Consider the following 20,643-nt stretch of genomic DNA (forward strand, 5'->3'; position numbering starts at 1 on the left):
TCCCACGCTAACAATTCAAAGAAAACTTTCTTCAAAAACAAGCACTCCATCTCAAATACAGCTGTGTCAAATGACAGAAATTACATTCCCTTGGAAACCTTGGTTTTGGCCCACATGCATAGATAATAATCTGGTGATAGCTTTAATGATCATTAAACATACTGAACTTAGAACCCTATCATTTATCCCTGAATGTGTTATAATAGTTGTTTCTGGTAGAAGCACTCATTTCAATATTGAAAATGTGTGTGTGTGCGCGTACATGCGCAAATGATTTTGATTTTTAATGTAGCTTTATAATATTTTTCAGTCATCTCGCTATGATGTCTGCAGTGTGGCAGTTTACAGTGATATCTGGCAATGAAGCATCATGCCACAGACATGTAGCATCATGCCATACCCTGTCACATTATCCTGACGCCAGGCCAACCAATCCTAACACTAACATATTAATTCTGAGTGCCAAGTGAGGCAGCTGCTACTACTGTTTTTACAAATCTTTGATACGACTCAGCCAGGGCTTGACACATGACTTCCCACACCTGAGGCTGATGCTCTAACCACTTAGGCCACTGGAGTGGTCCTGAAAATTTGCATCTCGATTTCTTAAATTTCACAAGGCAATCCTGTTTTCTTAATCAGCTTTACATTACTGATATTTTATATAGCATCTATTATTGGTATATTTATTGATTTTGATGAAAACTGTCAGCCAAAGATTATCTTTATTTGTCAGTCATTGTTGGACCTGTATAGGTAAGAATTCTGTATGGAGCTGAATTCTTATGTTCATGGCTAATGCTATCAAAATGTAACATTGATGGTCACAAAAAAGCAATTGCCTATGAATTCAAGGACAGTTCCACTTCTGAATTATGCAGTTTCCATAACTTACTTTCCCATTAGGAGACTCCTTTGTGCCAGGATACATGAAGATTCCTCCATACACCAATGTTCTGTGAACATCGGCCACCATAGAGCCAATGTAACGAGCACCGTAGGGGCTTCCTTTCTGAAATAGTTTGAAGTAGAAGCCAATATAATACTGTAGAAACTTTCAAATTCAGACACTAAGTATTCCAAATTTCTGTCAATACTGGCCATAAAATTGAGTCCAACTTACTTTCTTTCAGCTGAAATGAACACAAAGTATTTCAGTAAATCCAAACAAGACAATTTCCACCATATATGTGTAAACTACAGAAAAGAACACAGAACATATTCATATTTAGGCTGAAGAATGATTAGGATACAGAATGTCTCATGATAATGGATCAATGTAGTTCTGAAATACCACATGTAAGTTACTCATTTTTGGTAAAATATTTTCTGGCCTATAAGTCATTGTGGAGTATAAGTCAAATGAGCAAATTTGGTGAATTTTCCATCCTTCATCTATATATAAGTCAATGCTGAGTATAAGGGTCTTTCAAACAGTAACAAAAAAAGAGTAAAGACAACAAGCTTTGTAAAATTTAACAAATAATGTATTTCGCTAGAAAAACAGGTAAAAATGAGAAAAAGAACTTATGGTTTTACAAATCAAATCCAAAAATAATCCAAGAATTAAAAAATAGAAGTCTAGTAATAAAAAGTCCTAATGAAACTGAGTTTGAATTCCGATGAAATCTAAAGTGGAAGGTGATGACGTATGATGTGGTCAGTGTCATACTGATGTGTCAACAGTTTTTTGTTGAATCACAGAAAATAATACTCCAATGTCTGAATTCCATGTAAATGTCGATAACAGTTCTTGTCCAAGAAATAATTTAAAGCACTAGTATTACAACGCAAAACAGATGCCCAGATATGAGTCAATCCTCTGGAAAAACCTAACTGATAAATGTTCTTTGTCACATACTCCAAGTATGGCCTCAATTTCACTTTATGAATCTTACTCTGAGAAATAATTTAAAAATTTTAATAAAAAAAAAAAGTTGTTTACATCAACTCTTACTGGTTCTGAATCAAGGTCAGCATTAGATACAAAGTTTCTATTATTAGTTGTTTACAAAAATCAGTCAGGTCAAACTGAACTGAACTGAATTTCTGGACAATGTCAAATCCAGTAAATAAAGTTACATTACAATAGCATGTAATGGAATAAAAGTTTTTTTTAAAACAAACAAATAATTAAATTAAATCAAATATAAATTAAATCAAATACACATAACATCAGCAATAGGGAAATAGACATCATTAATACTAAAATGCTTTTACCACATTTTTGGGGGAAGAGAGATATAGAGAGAGATGTATATCTATTCCATTGCATTTTCCTTCATGCACCTTGTGATCAAAATAAAATATGGACCAATATATGAGAGAGAGAGAGAGTGAGAAAGAGATAGAGATTTCAGCTGTTTGTGTTATTATTTTTATTTATTTTTTTTTTTACATATATTGCCCCTATTTAGCTGAAGCAATTGCCAATGAGAGAAAACATTAAATTAGACAGTAAATGTAAACTATGAAAATACATACCATACTCCTTCATGGTTTAAATATTCATAATAGTTATATCCAAATAGACACCATGTAGCTTAAATCCAAAGAATGACCATTTCACATGCTAATATTTTTTGCAAGCGTAATGACCTATCCATTCCCAACAAATAAGATTTTTTAAAGTGCATGTACTCTTATTGTACTTAGGTACAATTGTTTTTGTTCTTTGCTCATGCTATTTGTTACTGTAATTGTTGTCAGAACTAACGGCAAGTTCAAAAGATGTCATTGGTTGAGAAATTTACAGGAGTAACAACCAGGCATTTCCTTTCATTATATGGTACTGCATTCATAATACCCATGGGTAGCCTTATTAGTCTGATCAGGTCTGTTGAATCTTGACTTCAAACAGGTGTTAGCTTGGAAAACCCAACTACAGCTGTAGCATATTTAATTAGCATGTAAATACCACTATAAGCCATGTGATTCTTGGACATTGGAAGCAGTAACTAAACAAAAAGGAATTGCTTACCTAGTGTTATTAATTGATAATGGAATATGGTACTGCACTTGTACATGAGTGTGATCAATGTCATCAGGTAAGTGAACAATACAGATCTCTCGATCTCTCTCACAATGGGGCATAATCTTATTTGATCATGAGATGCAAAAAGAAAAATGTGATGGAATATCTGTCTTTGTCATGATTATTCATCTTCTAACTTGTCAATTTTAACACACATACATGTAATAACACACAATTTTAATACACATAATATGTAATAAAATTGAAACAACATATATTACAAACAATGTATATTACATGTGCATGCTGCTTAGCGCAATTACATCTGATAAACATTATTTTTTAGTACTGACAATCATATAATTGTTTAAAAGTCCTTCTCAATGTGGGGTCCTATATTTTTCAAACACAATCTCTTCCCCAACAAGAAATATTTTGTAGACATTAATTTTCGTACTTTTGGAGGATTTTTTTTCCATACAAAAAATAATATGACATATAATAAAGCAATTTGGATGAAGTAATCCATATACAAGTCGATCCGGAGTACAAGATGAAGGCAAGATTTTCTGGTCAAAAAGTATAGTCTTATAGGTTGGTAAATACGTTACAAACAAAATTAAAATTAAATTCTAAAACTATGATTCCTTCCTACTGAGTTTTGTCCTTGTTTCTCAAAAGTTCCTACATACAGCTTTAGGCTCAAATGGGTGATAACCACTTTGGTGAAATTTGATGATTATTTTTCTTTCAAAACAATGATTGATCTATTGCAATCAATAATAAACAAATTACAAAATATTGTGAAGATCCTAGAATCTGGCCATTACAGACATTTGTACCAAGCTCTAACAGGTAAATAATTAGGTTTTATGAGCACAGATAAAACTAAGGTCACATAGGTCTGTGATGAAATTAGAGAACTGGGCACATAGGTCTGTGATGAAACTAAAGCATAGGTCACATGGGTCTGTGATAAAACTAGAGCATAGACCTCTACATCTGTGACAAAGCTAAAGCATAGGTCACATAGGTCTGTCATAAAAGTAGAGCACAGGTCACATAGGTCTTTGATGAACATACAGCTCAGGTCACATAGGTCTTTGATAAATGTAAAGCAAAGGTCACATAGGGGGATCTCACCAGTTAATATGTACTTCTGAGAGAGTGACGTATGTAAGGTGAAGTAGTTCGCATTTAAAACATGCACAATGGAGAGAATCTTGGCATACCTGTATGCTACATTAATGTAATGTGGATGATATTTCTTTGGATATTGTACTTTTGGAAATTTTACATGATTTAAGCACACTGCTAACTAAAATGACTGCTCCCTTATGTTAAAAAATCAGCCTGAATTAGTCTAAACTACACTATACATAGCAGCTATTAAAATAGGGAAAATGAATTTTGCCAGACAAGACAATACCAGCTTCTGAAAGTACAATGAATGAATTACCAAATATATAAAATGTAAAAAAAGTTATCGGCTCTTTTTTATACAATTTACCTCTGAAGTTCAGGAAGTGATAATGACCAAGTAGAGCTAGCACTTTTTTGAAAGGTGCACATCTGAAGTAAGGCCAAGCTGTATACTCTATAACCCATAGTACACCCATCAATCATACACCAAAATAAAGGGAATTAAAGGTTCTTTGAATTAAACCTAAGATATATAAGGTCTTTTTTAAATAGCCAGTATAACCAATGAGGAAAGCCGGGGAAATTCTTTTTCTTTAAAATCCTAACCCTATGCAAAATACGAAAATGTAGAGCGCTACCTTAGTCTGTGCTGGATGTCATTCTGGTGCCTCCATCTCATCAGGTGATGCTGCTCAGGTATGTTGTTGTTGCAGGATTTAACGCCATTTTTCAGCACAAGATAGGCTGTAAATGGCAGCCAGTATAACTGATGGAGGAAGAACCCTGGAAACCCTCGAGAAGAACCACCGACCCACGAAAAGCTACTGGCAATCTTTTTCACATACTAGTATTAGCCAAGCATGAGACTCAAACCCATGCAGACAGCGGTGAGATGGCAGTGATCCGGAACGGTGAGTGCTTTAGACAACTCAGGGCCCTGCTCAGATATGTAATTCTATTAGTGCAGGTTAAGTCTACATCATTTATCCTGATTGGTATTGGTGAGTTGATACACAACCTGTCTTCTTCAGACTTTACTCTCAGTCCTACCTGGCATGCAAATGTGCAGAGGTGTTTTCTCTCATCTTGCATTTACTGGTGGGTGTTGGAAAACAATGCAAGATCATCTACAGGTCTTCCAGTGTGGAAAACATTGTCCATCTGATGCCCCATGACACATCTGCTGTTCTCTGCATGGCCCAGTCAATTACTAGGTTGAAGAGTGAGTCTGACCCCCATCTTGACTTCTAGGGTAGTTAATGGGTAAGAATTTCTTTCCTAAATCTAAATGGTAAATAGTGTGTGTGTGATTTGGATTTTTGACGTAGCTTTAAAAAAAATTCAATCATATCGCTATAATATCTGCAGTGTGGTAATTTATAATGATCAGGAGCATTGGGGCATCATGTCAAAGACATGTAGCATGATGCCCCACCCAGTCACATTATCCTGACACCAGGCCAACCAGTCCTAACACTAACCTCTTAATGCTGAGCACCAAGTGAAGCAGCTGCTAGTACCATTTTATAACTCTTTGGTATGACTTGGCCAGGGTTCGAACCCATGACCTCCGGCATCCGAGCCGGACGTTCTAACCACTAGGCCACTGGAGCAGTCAACTGGTATATTAAAGACATTTTTGTTCTTTCTGGAGGGTTGGATATAGGAAGCAGTGGAGTTTATTTTCCTGATCTTAATGTGATCAGGGAATATATCTGAAGAAGAAAGATACTTGGTAGAAATAGTTGCAGATCTATCCTTCATTCACTGAGTACACATGAAGAACAAACGTCACGTTTTGAATTGCATCCTAGACAACTAATATGAATGGGATGAATATCCTCTGTCAGTCTGCAATCAATGCATGTCATCTGCTCATTATATCCATAAGTAGAACAAACTGAAGGCATTTACATGTGAAAATCAGTCAAGCGTCACATAAAACACCAACAAAGAGGGTTGCTAACAGCAATGTAATAGTCTCCAGAACTGTAGAGGTAGCATTGTATGAATAAAAGTTAACAAAAACAAGCCTGTCAAGTACTGAATTTGAATGCAAATACTAATGACAACTGAGTAAGTAATTAAGATGGCTCATACTGCACAAGAAAGTTAACAAATGAGGTGATAAATATGTGGAATGATAATGAAGCAAGTCGAGAGTACTTCCCTGAAGTGAGGAAACTCAAAGAGTTTGTTCCAAGGCAGGAAAGGCACAAAAAGTGCAATTTAGCTAGGCCTTCACCTGATAATTGTACACTGGCATGAACAGAAGCAGTAACAGGTGCCTATATAGGTTTTGGCACTAATTCCTATATCCTGGAGAAGACAAACCCTGAATGACTTACTTTTCAGGGTAGAAGACAGTCTTTTACCACTACTGTTGCTAAACAAAGCCAAGTTACCTGAAATTTTTTGTAGTTGAAGAGGACCGGATTTGCAAGGTATTCCAAATCTATTAAAATTGGGTGAAACATGCAAAAAAGAAAGTGTTGTGATAAGAAACTGAGAAAAGAAAAGTTATTGATATGTTAAGCTTTTGCCAAGATTGTCTCAACAAAAACTGTAAAACTGGTCAAATAGAGAATCATCTAATGATTAATTGTAAGTTTCACAGTCAGCTGAAAAGGACAAAAGGATGGATAGAAGATGATCACATATATGTGGGGGATAATTAAACATGAGCACTAATATAATAAAATACATACTGTTGGGTATTTTTTGCTTTTAACATATTCTTTTGTAACCTCATCCCACGATGCTTCGTAACCTTCATTAATAGAGTAGATCTTGCCACGGGGCTTGATTCTGATGTCTTTCTCTGTCAAAATGAATTCTCCTATGGCCTGAATTAGAAAAAAAATATCAATGCCGCTTTTACTTCTTCTCAAACACTAAAAAATAATCTTAAACAAGCTTAGAAGGAACATTCTGGCATAAAGGTGTTGTAGAAATGATGCTGATCTGCCATCAAATATAGACATCATTACTAAATTGATAAAAGCCTTACAACAATTTCTATAAAAAAAATCACAAAAGAAATTGATCAAATTAGATAGAAAGCATCATGCCAAGATGCTTACTTTTAATTATGATAAAATTTTCTGGATAACAGTTTTTGAGAAGCCACTGTAAAGCATTTCTATTTTTAATAACTGCACCGATATTAGACCTTGGCATCATCTAAAACATCTTTGAAGACAATGATTTCTGTAAAATTTAGTCAAATTGTGTTGAATGGGTTTTTTCAAGAACTTATTGGACAGACTATTGCTTAGTAACAATCACCATAAGTAATGGCAGAGTGGCATCAATTGCATACATCTGTAATCAAATTTAAAAAATGGTCAAATTCTGTTCAACCAGTTTTGTGAAGTCTTTTTTTAAATAGCAGTTGTGGCCATATCTGACCCTGAAATTGGCACGATTTGCAAAATCTTTGAACCCCTCAATACCAGGATGATTTCTGTCAAATCTGCTCAGATTCTGTTGAATGAGTTTTCTCAAGAACTCATTTGATAGTTTGCCTATGTTTGGTAACAGCCTCCATATCTGACAGCATAGTAGCATCAGTTGCATGAATTTAAAATACCTTCATGCTAAGTCAATGTCATTGAGATCTGATAAAATTCGGCTGAACTGGTTTTGAAAAGAAATCATTTACCGTTTTTTTCTATTTTTAGTAATATTATATGTTGTTGAATGTGAAGTGACACCATCTTTATAAATGCGAGTAAGAGATGGACATCATGATGCTACTTTGATATTTTGTTGAATTCTGCTAAGCAGTTTTGGAAAATGAAGATAAAACTGCTGACAGATGATAGACACATCAGAACCAATTCTGACAAAAAGCATCCTGGCAATGGTGCCTTTCAGTACTGGACTGCTAATATGCAATCAAATACTAATGACTGTACAATAAAACTTGAAAAACAAACTAAAACACCCGTTTTCATAATATATGCAATCAACAGCATCAGAAGTAATTTCTACAATGAACATTTAACTAACCCAAATATTCTGGTTATTTGGCATATATCAGGTGAATGATCTCAGACCCACCAAAGACTCTTGATTTGTACTAATTCTAAAGCGCTTTTTGGCTTTTGACTGAGGATCCAAAAGATTACATGATGTATTTTTATTCATTACATTCATATTTTTCTAAATCATATTAAAAAAAATCCATCAATTAATAAAATTCAGACTCAAACAAAACCGACTTTTTTTCTTGAAAGTCATGTAATGATTGTACCCAGCAGGTGAATGAACAAATTTTCCAAAGAGTTATTCAACAAGAGGTGTAGCTGACTCATCATTGTGCCAGAGCTCAATACAAGGCTAACATCAAAGCTTTGATTACAGGTTGCATGAAACAGATGTTATGTGCCATTCCAGGATGAAGAAATAACGTGGCTACCAAGGAACAGTTACTATTTATATGATTACAGTGAAATCAATGCCCAGTTGTTGTTTTTTTATTATTCAGGACAAGTAGATTTCTCTATCTAATAAATACAAATTGTATTCAAATTATCTGGTATGTTTAGCAGTTATCTGTCTGGACTAGATTTTAGGTGACAAGTTTTAGGTTTGCATAGATACTGCTCATGTGCCAGTAAACCAGGCATTTAACCAAGGCCAATTCATGCACACAGGATCCCAAAGGCAGGGGTCAATGTCCCCCACCCCACAAATTCAGGGGGACAATAATTTAAACGGGCGAAGGAGAATTGTACTGCATGATGCATTAGTAGTGCTAAAGTTTGAGATAATCTTATTTTTCGATAGTTTTGCCACCTTAACTTTGTCATCTGCACTGTGCTATGATTATTTTTTTCTTTTGGACATTCAAATTACTGCAATAAATATTTTGTATCATGTGTTATCAAATAACTGATGAAAACATTAACAAATCTGAATATCTGGTTAACCTGAAATGAGCTGCACCATTAAATTTTCTGTTCCAGATCTTATGGTAATTTAACTTTAGTGCTGACTTATTTATTGCAATTTCCTGGTTTTTTAATCACTTTTCTTTTTAAATAAATAGATAATTAAATAGCAAACTGTACATTTGTATAAATTCAATCACTAATTTAGCCTCAAAATAAATTAAATCTTCCTAGCCATATGTTTGCCTTTAACCTCAAAAATACATTGCACTAGCTACCATCAAACCTATTACAAAATGGCTAACTACTACAAACCTTTAAATGTTTCCTTGCCAGATACTTTGTTTAAAATGGATATTCATTGCCATTTTAGGAGTTTTCATCACCTTTAGTGACTCTGGCCATTGCTAGTGCCAATAAATTGCGATTTGCAAAAGAAGCTGCATGTGCAATTTCAAATTTTACCTGACAAAACAATGTGCATAGTGGAAAGGTCAAAGTCAAAACCTGGAGGATACAGGGCAAAAATATCATGGCAAACCTGTGATTCAATGTTCAAGGTGCAAAACTTGATCATAAAATGATCCCCTGGCCATTGGTGGCATGTGTCAATCAGTTGTTACATGACCGATTTTAAAGAACTGCTCAAATTTCAGGGAGTGAACACTTAATTGCAATTAACTGGCAGTCTTCTGGTGGTTGCAACATGACATGTACAAGAGATTCTGCAACAGGATAGGGTTCACTGACTGAATCTGCCTTCTGTCATATACAGCTGTAAATCTACAACAGTTTTTAAATTTCATGAAATGTTCACATTATATATATACATATATATATATATATATATATATATATATACACACACACATGTACATATTCCTGCATTGATCAAAGGGTAATTTTTCAGAAAGAAAAATGTTGATTCTAAAAGAACCAGTAAATTAATAAAACAAAGACAAACAGTTATACATACAATTATATTTTTTTATAAAGGATATACAAAATATCAATTTTTTAATTAAAATGTTATACAATTTTATATAGTGCCTTGCTGTTAAGGACATTAGGATACAAAGTATCTAATCTATGAATCCAATAACTTTCCTTTATCAGTCTATTCCTGTTTCCATGTACAATATCTGCTGGCATGAAAGAAAAATTGAGAGATTATTTGAATAAAGTGTACTGAAATATAAGAGGAGAACTGAGTATCTCTATATATTTTTATACGACAGTGATGATTATTCATTCGCTTAGAAACTTGTTGAAGTGTTTGTCCAACATACTGCATGTTACATTTTTACAGGTTATCAAAAAAATCACATTAGTTGATTAGCAGTAAGTGTTATAACATAGAAAAATACTTCTTTTGTACTGGAGCACATGGAGAGCACCAACGTCTGTTACATCTAGATAACAAAAAATATGTTTGACTCTATTTTATTATTTTAGTAGTTTAGTTTTCATTAGAAACTTATGCATCTTTTCAATCCTGTCATATATACGAAATTTTTAAGATGATTCATATAATTTATGACATGTCAATGACAAAATTATTTAAAAATATAAAGACATCTATTTCTTTCAAAACATTCTGTGCTAAAGAAACATACAGTAAATATGAAACTAGTTGCACAGAATTATCAGCATTTGTGTTGTTCTTTATCCCGATTCTAAAAGAACAGATAGATATAAATTATGGGTCAGTTTGACTAAGGATAATTTTTTTTTTACCAGAACTGGTGAGGAGGTGTACTAGATTCACTTGCAACATGCAGATGGCCTATCAAAGAGAAGTCAAATACTATCAGCTGCCATAGAGAAATTTTTTTAAATGTAAATTATGTTCTCCAAGAATACTTACCTGATTACATTACCCTTTGGGATATAAGCCAACTAGTTCCCAAATCCAGCCCCACTAAAATGACAAAAATATTTTTCAATCTGTTTCATACAGACAAAAGGAAATAACTCTTGCAAATTACCTTCCCTTGCCACTGCTAGGTGCTGCTAATTTTAAAGCCGAGTGACATGTGAACAGATGCTTGCATGGTAGGGTGGTTCAAAGGGTTTTTAAGCAATGCAATAGGGTAAGTATTCTCGTAGAAACAATTTACTTAAAAAATGTACTTTCTCCATCAAATATGTTCTGTGATCACATTAAAGGCAGACCTGAACGCTATATACTATTTTTGTTACTGACGATAACATACTCTTGGCAATGAAGCCTGGTTGCATCAAGTGCTTGTGGCGTGAATCCATGAATTGCTGAAAAAGTCATGAAATTCACGCCAAAATCATGAGGGTTGGCAGCTATGATCCAGTGAGATGATTCTGCCTCCTAGGCTGATTAGATGGCTGTCTTCTGGCATTGGACTGAGAACTATACTAAGTACATGACTGCAAAGATCTCTTGCTTCTATTCTGCCTATCATTCTCTTTTGTGACAGTCACAGATTGTTCTGAATGTGTTGGGCAGCAAATTGGAGGAGCGGCAGTTCCTGAGTTGCCTGTTTCTGAACCACTTCAATCTTTCCTCCAAAGAGTAAAGGTGACCCAAACAGGCTCATCCTTAAAGCAAGACTATGGTGTGGCTTGAGAGATTTGGAACACAAGAATGCATCAAGTAAGATCAAGTCCCAATTGGAGGAAGTCGTCAACTCACTGGCCATAGTGATGCATTTCTCTATTGATAACCAAAATGATGTGGGATTTCACCTCCAAGATGTGGTCACTGCCTGATTCTGCAAATCAGAAACCAGTCAATAACGTCAAGTCAAGAATGCATCTGAACGTGTCTTGTAGTGGCATGATAATGTCAATGTTACTTGGCTTTCCGTTAAGAAAAAAATGCTTTGGCATTACCTGGATCACAAATGCAACCATATGGCCAGCCATTAATCCCCTTTATCTTGGTAGACTGAGGAAGTATCCAACAAATGGGTGTTTCTTCCTCTTTGTCTTAGTCTATAGACACCTTCACTGTACAGTATGGTGTGGTGGGAGCATTATGAAACTGGCAACACTCTATATATCTCTTCAACAGCCTCCTGCAAACAAAACTGTCCCTTCCATGGTAGGATCAGAATATGTATGGTTTGGAGTATGCTAGTCATAATCACTTGATTGTAAGTCTTGGTATGGGTCAGTCTGCATGTCCAGTAGACCAGCTGTGGCAGCAAAGCAGACCATACCCATCCTCTCTCACTAGTCCAGGGTTCTGCCATGAGGATATGCAGTAAAGATTCGGTCGGTTGGATCTGCCTGCCGAATGTGTCATGCCTGGATGGACACATGGTTTTCTGGATGAAAATCAACATGGATGCAGACTGTATAAAATCCAGCCTGGTCTTCACTGTTACCAGCATCGCCAAAGGCTTGGCTGGATGGATAAACCACTAAGATCCACATAGTGCATAGCCGGCCAGGATGGTCCATCAATCAAGTCTCCATACTGACTGAGCCGACAGATTTTTCAGTGAAATCCCCGCCATAATAAGGAAATGTCGCTGAAGGTGCAGCAAGATGGCTGGATCTATCACTAAAATCCCTGTATAGGTAGCCAGCTGCAATGGGACTGGACTTGGGAGGTGGTAGGCTTATATCCCTAACGTTAATGTGATCAGGGAATATATTTGAAGGAGAAATAATGACAATCTTCTGCATTATAAACTACATATGATCAAAAAACAATTGTATACAGTCTAATCTTAATTTGTCAGCATCAGAAAATCACATTTTAATGATGCCACAATAGGATTCATTTGTTAAAATCACTAAAAAATTCACACCATTTACTTTACCATTTTTTGAGACAAGATTTATGTTGCGAAAGTGTAAACACTAATTTATACAACTTTATCTTGTAATGAAGTCAAGTAAATAAACATACAGGGTCCAACATAAACCCATTGACACCTTCCCCTGTCGTCAGAACTATCATGGTGGCGCTACCATATAGGGCATATCCAGCAGCAACTAGCTGCCTCCCTGGCTTCAGGATATCTTTCTCTACAGTGTCCCCTTCTTCATACTGAAAAGGACAGATACATAAATATAATATGGTATGGAATGTTTTCAAGATAAAATGGATGGAATTTCGTTCAAGTCAGATTTTTAATCCCTGCTGGGAGACAACAGCCATCATGCTTGCCAGATAACATTTCTAACAAAAATGTTGACAGTAATTGTAACTTGCTTTGTATTATAAATACCATTTATTTTGCACATATTACTGGCTTTCAGGCGTATACACTTAATTATTGACTTTCTGGGGTATACACATTTATCAAGACTCAAGAAGTACTGTATTACTGTATATGTGAAATCATTTCAAAATTTATTAGCCCCCATTATCCTAAGTATTCTTAAAGAAAAGTTGTTTACTTTTCAATGGAAATAATAATAATAATTATATAATAATGATAATAATAATAAAGGAATACTTATGAAAGCATTTGATGGCATAAGAACACAATCCAAAATACAGGTACAAAATTTTAACCAACCAGTCCATCCTTTTAAACAATGCCCCTACGCTAACAAATTCCTCCCCACCATTTTACTAGCTGAAGTAAATCTGGGGAAAAAAATATTCAATGAATTTTCTTCAACTGCCTACCAAAGTCAGGTCACAAAAGTTCACAATGAAATCATTAACACCTTTAAAAGACATGCAATTTTACTGACAGACACTGAGAGTAACTAAGTTTGATGGCTATATCCTTAAGGGCATTACAGTGAGGAAAAGTGGTAAAATATGAATCTATGACCAGCTAGACTTTGGAGATATATCCTTCACAGGGATGGCACTGGCATTAATAAAGTTAGCACCGAAAAAATCTCCAACCTCAATATTTTGTTGTCAATTTAAGAAAAATTGTCACCTTTTTCATAATACTGTGCTACTCGTTTATCCTGATAAACCTCTGACAAAGGTAATATTTTCCAACTGGAAGGGATGTTGAGACAAGTATTGTGGGAGGAGGGACGCTAACAAAAATCAAATTTTGCACAGAAGTGAAATTTGTAAGAGGTAACCAGTTGTCAGTGAGTAGAATTTACAATGAGAGTGTGTACTGACAATACAATAAAAGTGTTCCATCACTTTGGAAAATGCAACAATCGATAAGATTACATTGCTTTTATTAAAGTTTGGTGCTGACTTCCTTTGAAAAAAGGTGCTTTGTTTTTATTGAAGATTGTAGCCTGCTTGCTTTGATGAAAGATGCACGTGTTTTTCAGGTCACTGCTAAATGCAAACTTTCGGGGACCAAACAAATGCGGGTTTGTTACTGTGGCAGTAACATCAAATAATTGCAGAACAAGGATTAAGACCAATTTTTATTATTATTTGCTTTGTATTTAAACAGTACAATAGGTGCTTCAAAGGTAATCAGTTTTCTTTGATGTTTCTGCAAAACCATATTTTTGGGACACATTTTTTATATAAACAAAAAAAGACACAAAAACGGCCATTTGGTCACTTTCAGGCATTCCTGTTCCTGCTTTTGGAGGCTGAGATCTAAGCTTAACTGTTATTATGACTATCTCATTGTATCACAGTATACATTACCCAGGTCAGGTGTCTGCATAAGCAGATTATGACATAAAAATGTGCTGTTAAGATGTGTTTGTCAATATGAAATGAGGATTTATTTATGTAACACTAGACAGATTCCAGTGCATTTTATATCCAAGTTTGCAGCTTCCTTTCATGGTGCCTTTGAATTTCTCCAACCCAAACCCCAAGATTGTACATAAAAGTTTTAACAGCCAAAAAATGTTGTTGCCAAAAATATCGCCAGATGGTATATTGTGTCACCAGTAACTAAAATAAATTGCAATTTGTGACATTGGTGAAGCCCAGTGCATCCCTGCTTCATTGCCATACAAAAGATGTCATCAAAATGAAAAACATAAGTATGCAATGGTTCATCCCTGTGCAACTTTAACAATATACAGTGAAACAACAGTAAACTTGAGATACTAAGTTGTGATCCTGACCTTGAGGACCAGGCCCCAGATATTGAATGCAACACATCTAGTGACAATACATAAATATACCATGTACCATCTGTTTAACTTAAATTAGAAGGGAAAGAGACTGAAACCTAAAATATTGACCTGTGACTTTGACCTTGAAGACAGGACCTCCAATATGGTAACTTACTGAAGATACGGCTTCCTACCTGGTAAATGACATACCATCTGTTGACGAGAGGTATAGTTATCATTATGCCAAGTTTTATCCCTTCATCTCAATGACTATAATTATTGAGTGGAAAGGAAAGTGTAATGTAAAATGGTGTTTTATGGCACAGCAACACAAGCTGGCTATTTAGTGCTGAGTAAGGATGTTAACTGGCAATATCACAGATCACTGAGATAACTTGTGTTATTCCATTTCTAGCATTTGAATTTTCAAGCATCAGCAACATATTTACAATTGCAGATATATAAATGTGTACATTCAACAGGACATCAGTCATGGTCATCATGAAGGATGATAATCAAGACACAACCAATATCCTGCTGATTACAAATTTATTTCTATATATGAACCAGTACAATGATATATTCCCTTTTTCATATGTATATATATATATATATATATATATATATATATATATATATATATATATATATATATATATATATATATATATATATATATATATGTAAGTGTGTGTGTGAATCACTCGTCATTGTTAAGCACAATGCACATATACATGTACCATCTATAAACTTTATTTTGTGACAAAAAGTCCAAATTAAGTGATACATGTAGTCACATTTCTGAAAACACATACAAAAAAGAATTATTTATAAAATTTATAAGGGAATGAATTCATTGTACTGATGCTGAGATTTCAATACATATTTAGTAATTTATAACTAATTTTGCAAATTTCACCAAAGTCATGATTTATGATGATCATGGGAACCATCTGATTCCTCTGATGTTAAATTTTGTGATTCAAGGTCCAGTCCAGAAAAATAAATAAATCCAAAGAATTTTTCAAAATGTATCCAGTACTGCATGTATGTCTTACCCGTCTATATATCCCAAAGATGGACCCAATGGACACCAAACAATCAATGTTGGACGATCCATCTAGGGGATCAAAACACACCATGTACCTCCCCTGAAATATATGTAAAACAAATTAGTACATAATACATAGACACAAGTAGTCAACAGAAATATTTCTTTTGCCTTTGCAACTATGAATGTATAAATCTTTTTATTACACATAATCATGTGATAAAAATTCTTGCTTATAAAAACAAAAATTTCTTCCCTCTCCTCAACCAACAGAGTAACTAATATGCTTTGATATTAGTACTTGTGAGAAGGAAAGAACAAATCTAGAAAGGTGAATAAAATCATAGTCAGTTAGGACTGTGATGCTCAAAATCCACAATGGTTAAGTATTGGATTTCCGCTTGTAAGACTAGAATAGTTGAATTTAAGAAGCATGCAAGAAACCTTACGCTTTGCAAGACTTAAGTGAGTTAGATATTTGTCTGAAAGCTGGTCATGAGGCTGAAATATCTGACCAAGCTGCCACTTTATCAAAATTTCTCACAAAAACTCACACTTAAAGTCTTTATCAAAATTACTTACCAATCCCCCACTTGAAATCTTTATACTTACATACATACTTAAAAACTTGCATATCAAACTTCCTCAAATGTTTTTCTGCAAAATCATGTCAACAGGGCTGTTGTAATGTTCCAAAATATTAAAAAAAATAATGGACAAATGGCTATAATGGCCTGAAAATCTTCATTGCTCAGAATATCAGATGGCCTGGTGCCCCTCCTGAATTCTAAGCGAGAAGCCCATTGGGATTGTATAAAGAAAATCAAATTTAACAAAGAAAGCATTGACTGTGCTGATGAATTGAAATGCAGAAATTTATTTTCACGATGCTGACCTGCCATAGGATGGTGTGTCTTGCTAAAAATATGACTTTTACTCCCAAAATCCAAGACCATCATGTTTTAAAAAAATATGATTTTCAGTAATCTTCAAAAAGGGAACAAAAAAATACAAAAAATGGAAAAAGTTGTGAAAATGGTCTGATAATTAAACCAGGCCATCTACATGTTAACACAAATATGTTCATTAAAAATCATTTGTGTACTTCAAGTGATTTTGAATTGTCCCAGTTACATGTAATCTGTCAAAATAAAGTGCAAACAGTTTACAATTTGTATGATTTAAGCTTGTGGCCTAAGTAGGCCTAACATTGCTCACCTGTAAGGAGACATTTGACAAATTTGGATGCGCATTTTACCCCCATAACTATGCAATGGAATGAGATGACAACTTTGGATGCGCATTTTACCCCCATAACTACACAACAGAATGAGATGCTCACCTGTTAGGAGACATTTGACAACTTTGGAGGTGCATTTTACCCCCATAACAATGCAATGGAATGAGACGACAACTTTTGAGGCACATTTTACTCCCATAACTATGCAATGGAATGAGATGACAACTTTGGAGGTGCATTTTACCCCCATAACTATGCAATGGAATGAGATGACAACTTTGGAGGTGCATTTTACCCCCATAAATATGCAATGGAATGAGATGCTCACCTGTAAGGAGACATTTGACAACTTTGGAGGTGCATTTTACCCCCAACTATGCAATGGCATGAGATGACAAGTTTGGAGGTGTATTTTACCCCATAACTATGCAATGGAATGAGATGACAACTATGGAGGTGCATTTTACCCCCATAACTATGCAATGGAATGAGATGACAACATTGGTGGTGCATTTTACTCCCATAACTATGCAATGGAATGAGATGACAACTATGGAGGCACATTTTACCCCCATAACTATGCAATGGAATGAGATGACAACTATGGAGGCACATTTTACCCCCATAACTATGCAATGGAATGAGATGACAACTATGGAGGCACATTTTACCCCCATAACTATGCAATGGAATGAGATGACAACTATGGAGGCACATTTTACCCCCGTAACTATGCAATGGAATGAGATGACAACTATGGAGGCACATTTTATCCCCATAACTATGCAAAGGAATGAGAGGACAACTATGGAGGCACATTTTACCCCCATAACTATGCAATAGAATGAGATGACAACTATGGAGGCACATTTTACCCCCATAACTATGGAATAAAATGAGATGCTCACCTGCCTCTCTGTCTCAACTATGATGGCATTCTCATTTTCTTCAGATGCCAGAACACATGTCAGATAGGAAGACTTGAGCATGTTAATGAACAGATCGTTGGCCAAAACATCCAGTTTTTTAACCTCATCCCCAGATAAGTTGGCTGTCCCTGATATACCATACCTATATGTAAAAGAAAACATTCATTGTTTAGACTTGCATATGGCCAGTTATCCCATGCATGCTAATGTCTATGGACTGTTAATAGTCCCTGGTAAAATTCAACTGTACAATTTTCAAAGGCTGACAAACTTTTCATAAACAAGGGTATCACGAATGGGATATTACACCCAAGCTATCCTGGATGAATAGAAGATCAAGTAGAAAACAAACTGTTTTTATTTATGTCACTGTGACATTGATCTTTAAGCTTCCAATCCGGAACTGTAGAGATTTACCTTTCCATTTCTGCAACTACTCTTATTCCAGTCATATTTTGGTTCTGACCCCAAAAGTTGACAGGTTTTTGTTTCCACCAAGTGCAAGCCATCCATTAAAATGGCTGACAACACTCTGTAAAAATTCTAATGGTTAATGATGGGACCTGCCCCAATTGCTGCAAAATTAGAAATTATTTGGTATAAATCTGCATCTTCTACATCCTCAAGTAAAGGCCTGTCCTCTCAATAGTTAACTGCCAATGAGATGAAAAAGGAATACTTACATAAACTTAAACTTGTACTTCTTGTACTGCCACTTTAACAACCTTCCATACAAATGACTTGTTGGTGCATGGAATTTTTTGACCACTATCTTTAAAAAATGTACCTCTGACTTCTAACTACAGCTGTTCAAACTACAGTTTTGATTTCCAAAACTGTCCTATCATGTATCAACTAAACCAATAAGTTACATTTTTTGAAATTAAATACAAATATATTGAAAATTGTTTAATGACAACAAAAAAATATAAAATCTGATGTCAACTATCTTCATAATATTCCAGTCTCATAATGATACCATTTGTGTCCTTTTCTATCTGTTTAAGAAGGTTGTTTCAGAAATACAGGAAATAGAATCCATTTGGCTACAGATCACTCCAGAAAAAGCCAAGCCCTATTTAATAGGTTTTGTGTACAGACCCCCATCATCACATACTGATTGGTGTGAATATTTTGAACTTCAAGCTTCAAGTAGATAAAATTTCAAATGAAGAGAAAGAATTTTACAGTCTAGGCGATATAAACAGATCTTCTCAATGATCAAATAAAAGGAAATTGGATGAATTTTATTGCTTCGTTAGGTATGGAACAACTAGTAAATGAACCCACCAGAGTAACATCTACCTCTAAAACACTTACAGATCATATTTATACCAATACAAAATAAAATGTTTTGGAAGTAATGGTTCCAAAGATTGGTATGAGTGACCACTCTGCAATTTTTCTAACACTTAAAGTCAATGGCAGATCAACAAAAAATAATATGCATAAATCCATTACTTATAAGCTTTTCAAAACTTAGATACTGTTAAATTCCTAGAAGATCTGAAACAGATTCCATGGAATACAGTCCAAATCTTTCAAGATATTGATGATGTTTTAGATACTTGGGCAGACCTGTTCATCAGTATAGTGAAAAAACATGTCCCTTTAAAAACACATGATAAAGAAAGACCACCAGCCAGACTGGATCTCCCCAGAACTTTTAGAAACAATAAAGCAAAGAGACCAACTCAAATCATTTGGAAATCAAACTGAATCTAGAGTGTGGAGGAATAAAATTAATAAAATGATATGTCAAGCCAAACAAGCACACTACAAAAAAGTGCTCGATGAAAAACAAAATAACCCGAAAGCTATCTGGAGTGTTTACAGGGTTTTGGGGCAGGCAAATGTAAGAGTAAAACTGTAATTGTATCTCTCAATCATGAGGGCATTTATACTGATAATCCAACTGACATCTCAAATATTTTCAACAACTTTTTTGTTCAAACTGCTTAAAAACTTAAAGAACCCAGAACTTCATCCAATCATCGGGAACTCAAAACATTTTTGTGCTAAAATACTACCAAACAATATAAAGTTTTTGTAATTCCTGAAATGAGTCCAGAATTTGTGTTGAAATATATTAAAAAAATGGATGATTGTAAAGCTACAGGACTTGATATGATTGGACCAAGGCTACTAAAGGTAGCTCCACCTGCAATTGTAGAGAGTATAGCTTTCATTTGCAATGAAAATATTAGGTCTAATGAATTTCCACAAACATGGACAACTGCCAAGGTTATACCATTGCATAAAGCAGGAACAAAAGATGATGTAAATGACTACAGACCAATCTATATCCTTCCTGGTCTCTCCAAATTTCTAGAAAAACATGTACATGATTCCTTCCTCAACTATTTGAACACTTATGATCTTATTCATGATAATCAGTCTGGCTTTCA

General features: G+C 34.8%; 1 protein-coding gene across 1 annotated transcript in view; it reads right to left on the reverse strand.

The window, feature by feature from the left end:
• LOC149801976 (fructose-1,6-bisphosphatase isozyme 2-like) overlaps positions 1-20,643 on the reverse strand; it is a 37,486-nt gene that overhangs the window by 11,584 nt on the left and 5,259 nt on the right. The window contains exons 2-6 of the mRNA XM_089956372.1: positions 18,215-18,377; positions 16,074-16,166; positions 12,911-13,051; positions 6,826-6,963; positions 896-1,012 (exon numbers count right to left, since the gene is read on the reverse strand). Coding sequence (XP_089812498.1) covers positions 896-1,012; positions 6,826-6,963; positions 12,911-13,051; positions 16,074-16,166; positions 18,215-18,377 — 652 coding nt within the window. The remainder of the gene's footprint in view (positions 1-895; positions 1,013-6,825; positions 6,964-12,910; positions 13,052-16,073; positions 16,167-18,214; positions 18,378-20,643) is intronic.

Source organism: Sinohyriopsis cumingii, chromosome 4, assembly GCF_028554795.1.
Source record: "Sinohyriopsis cumingii isolate HCF-2022 chromosome 4, ASM2855479v2, whole genome shotgun sequence".
Taxonomy (NCBI): Eukaryota; Metazoa; Mollusca; class Bivalvia; order Unionida; family Unionidae; genus Sinohyriopsis; species Sinohyriopsis cumingii.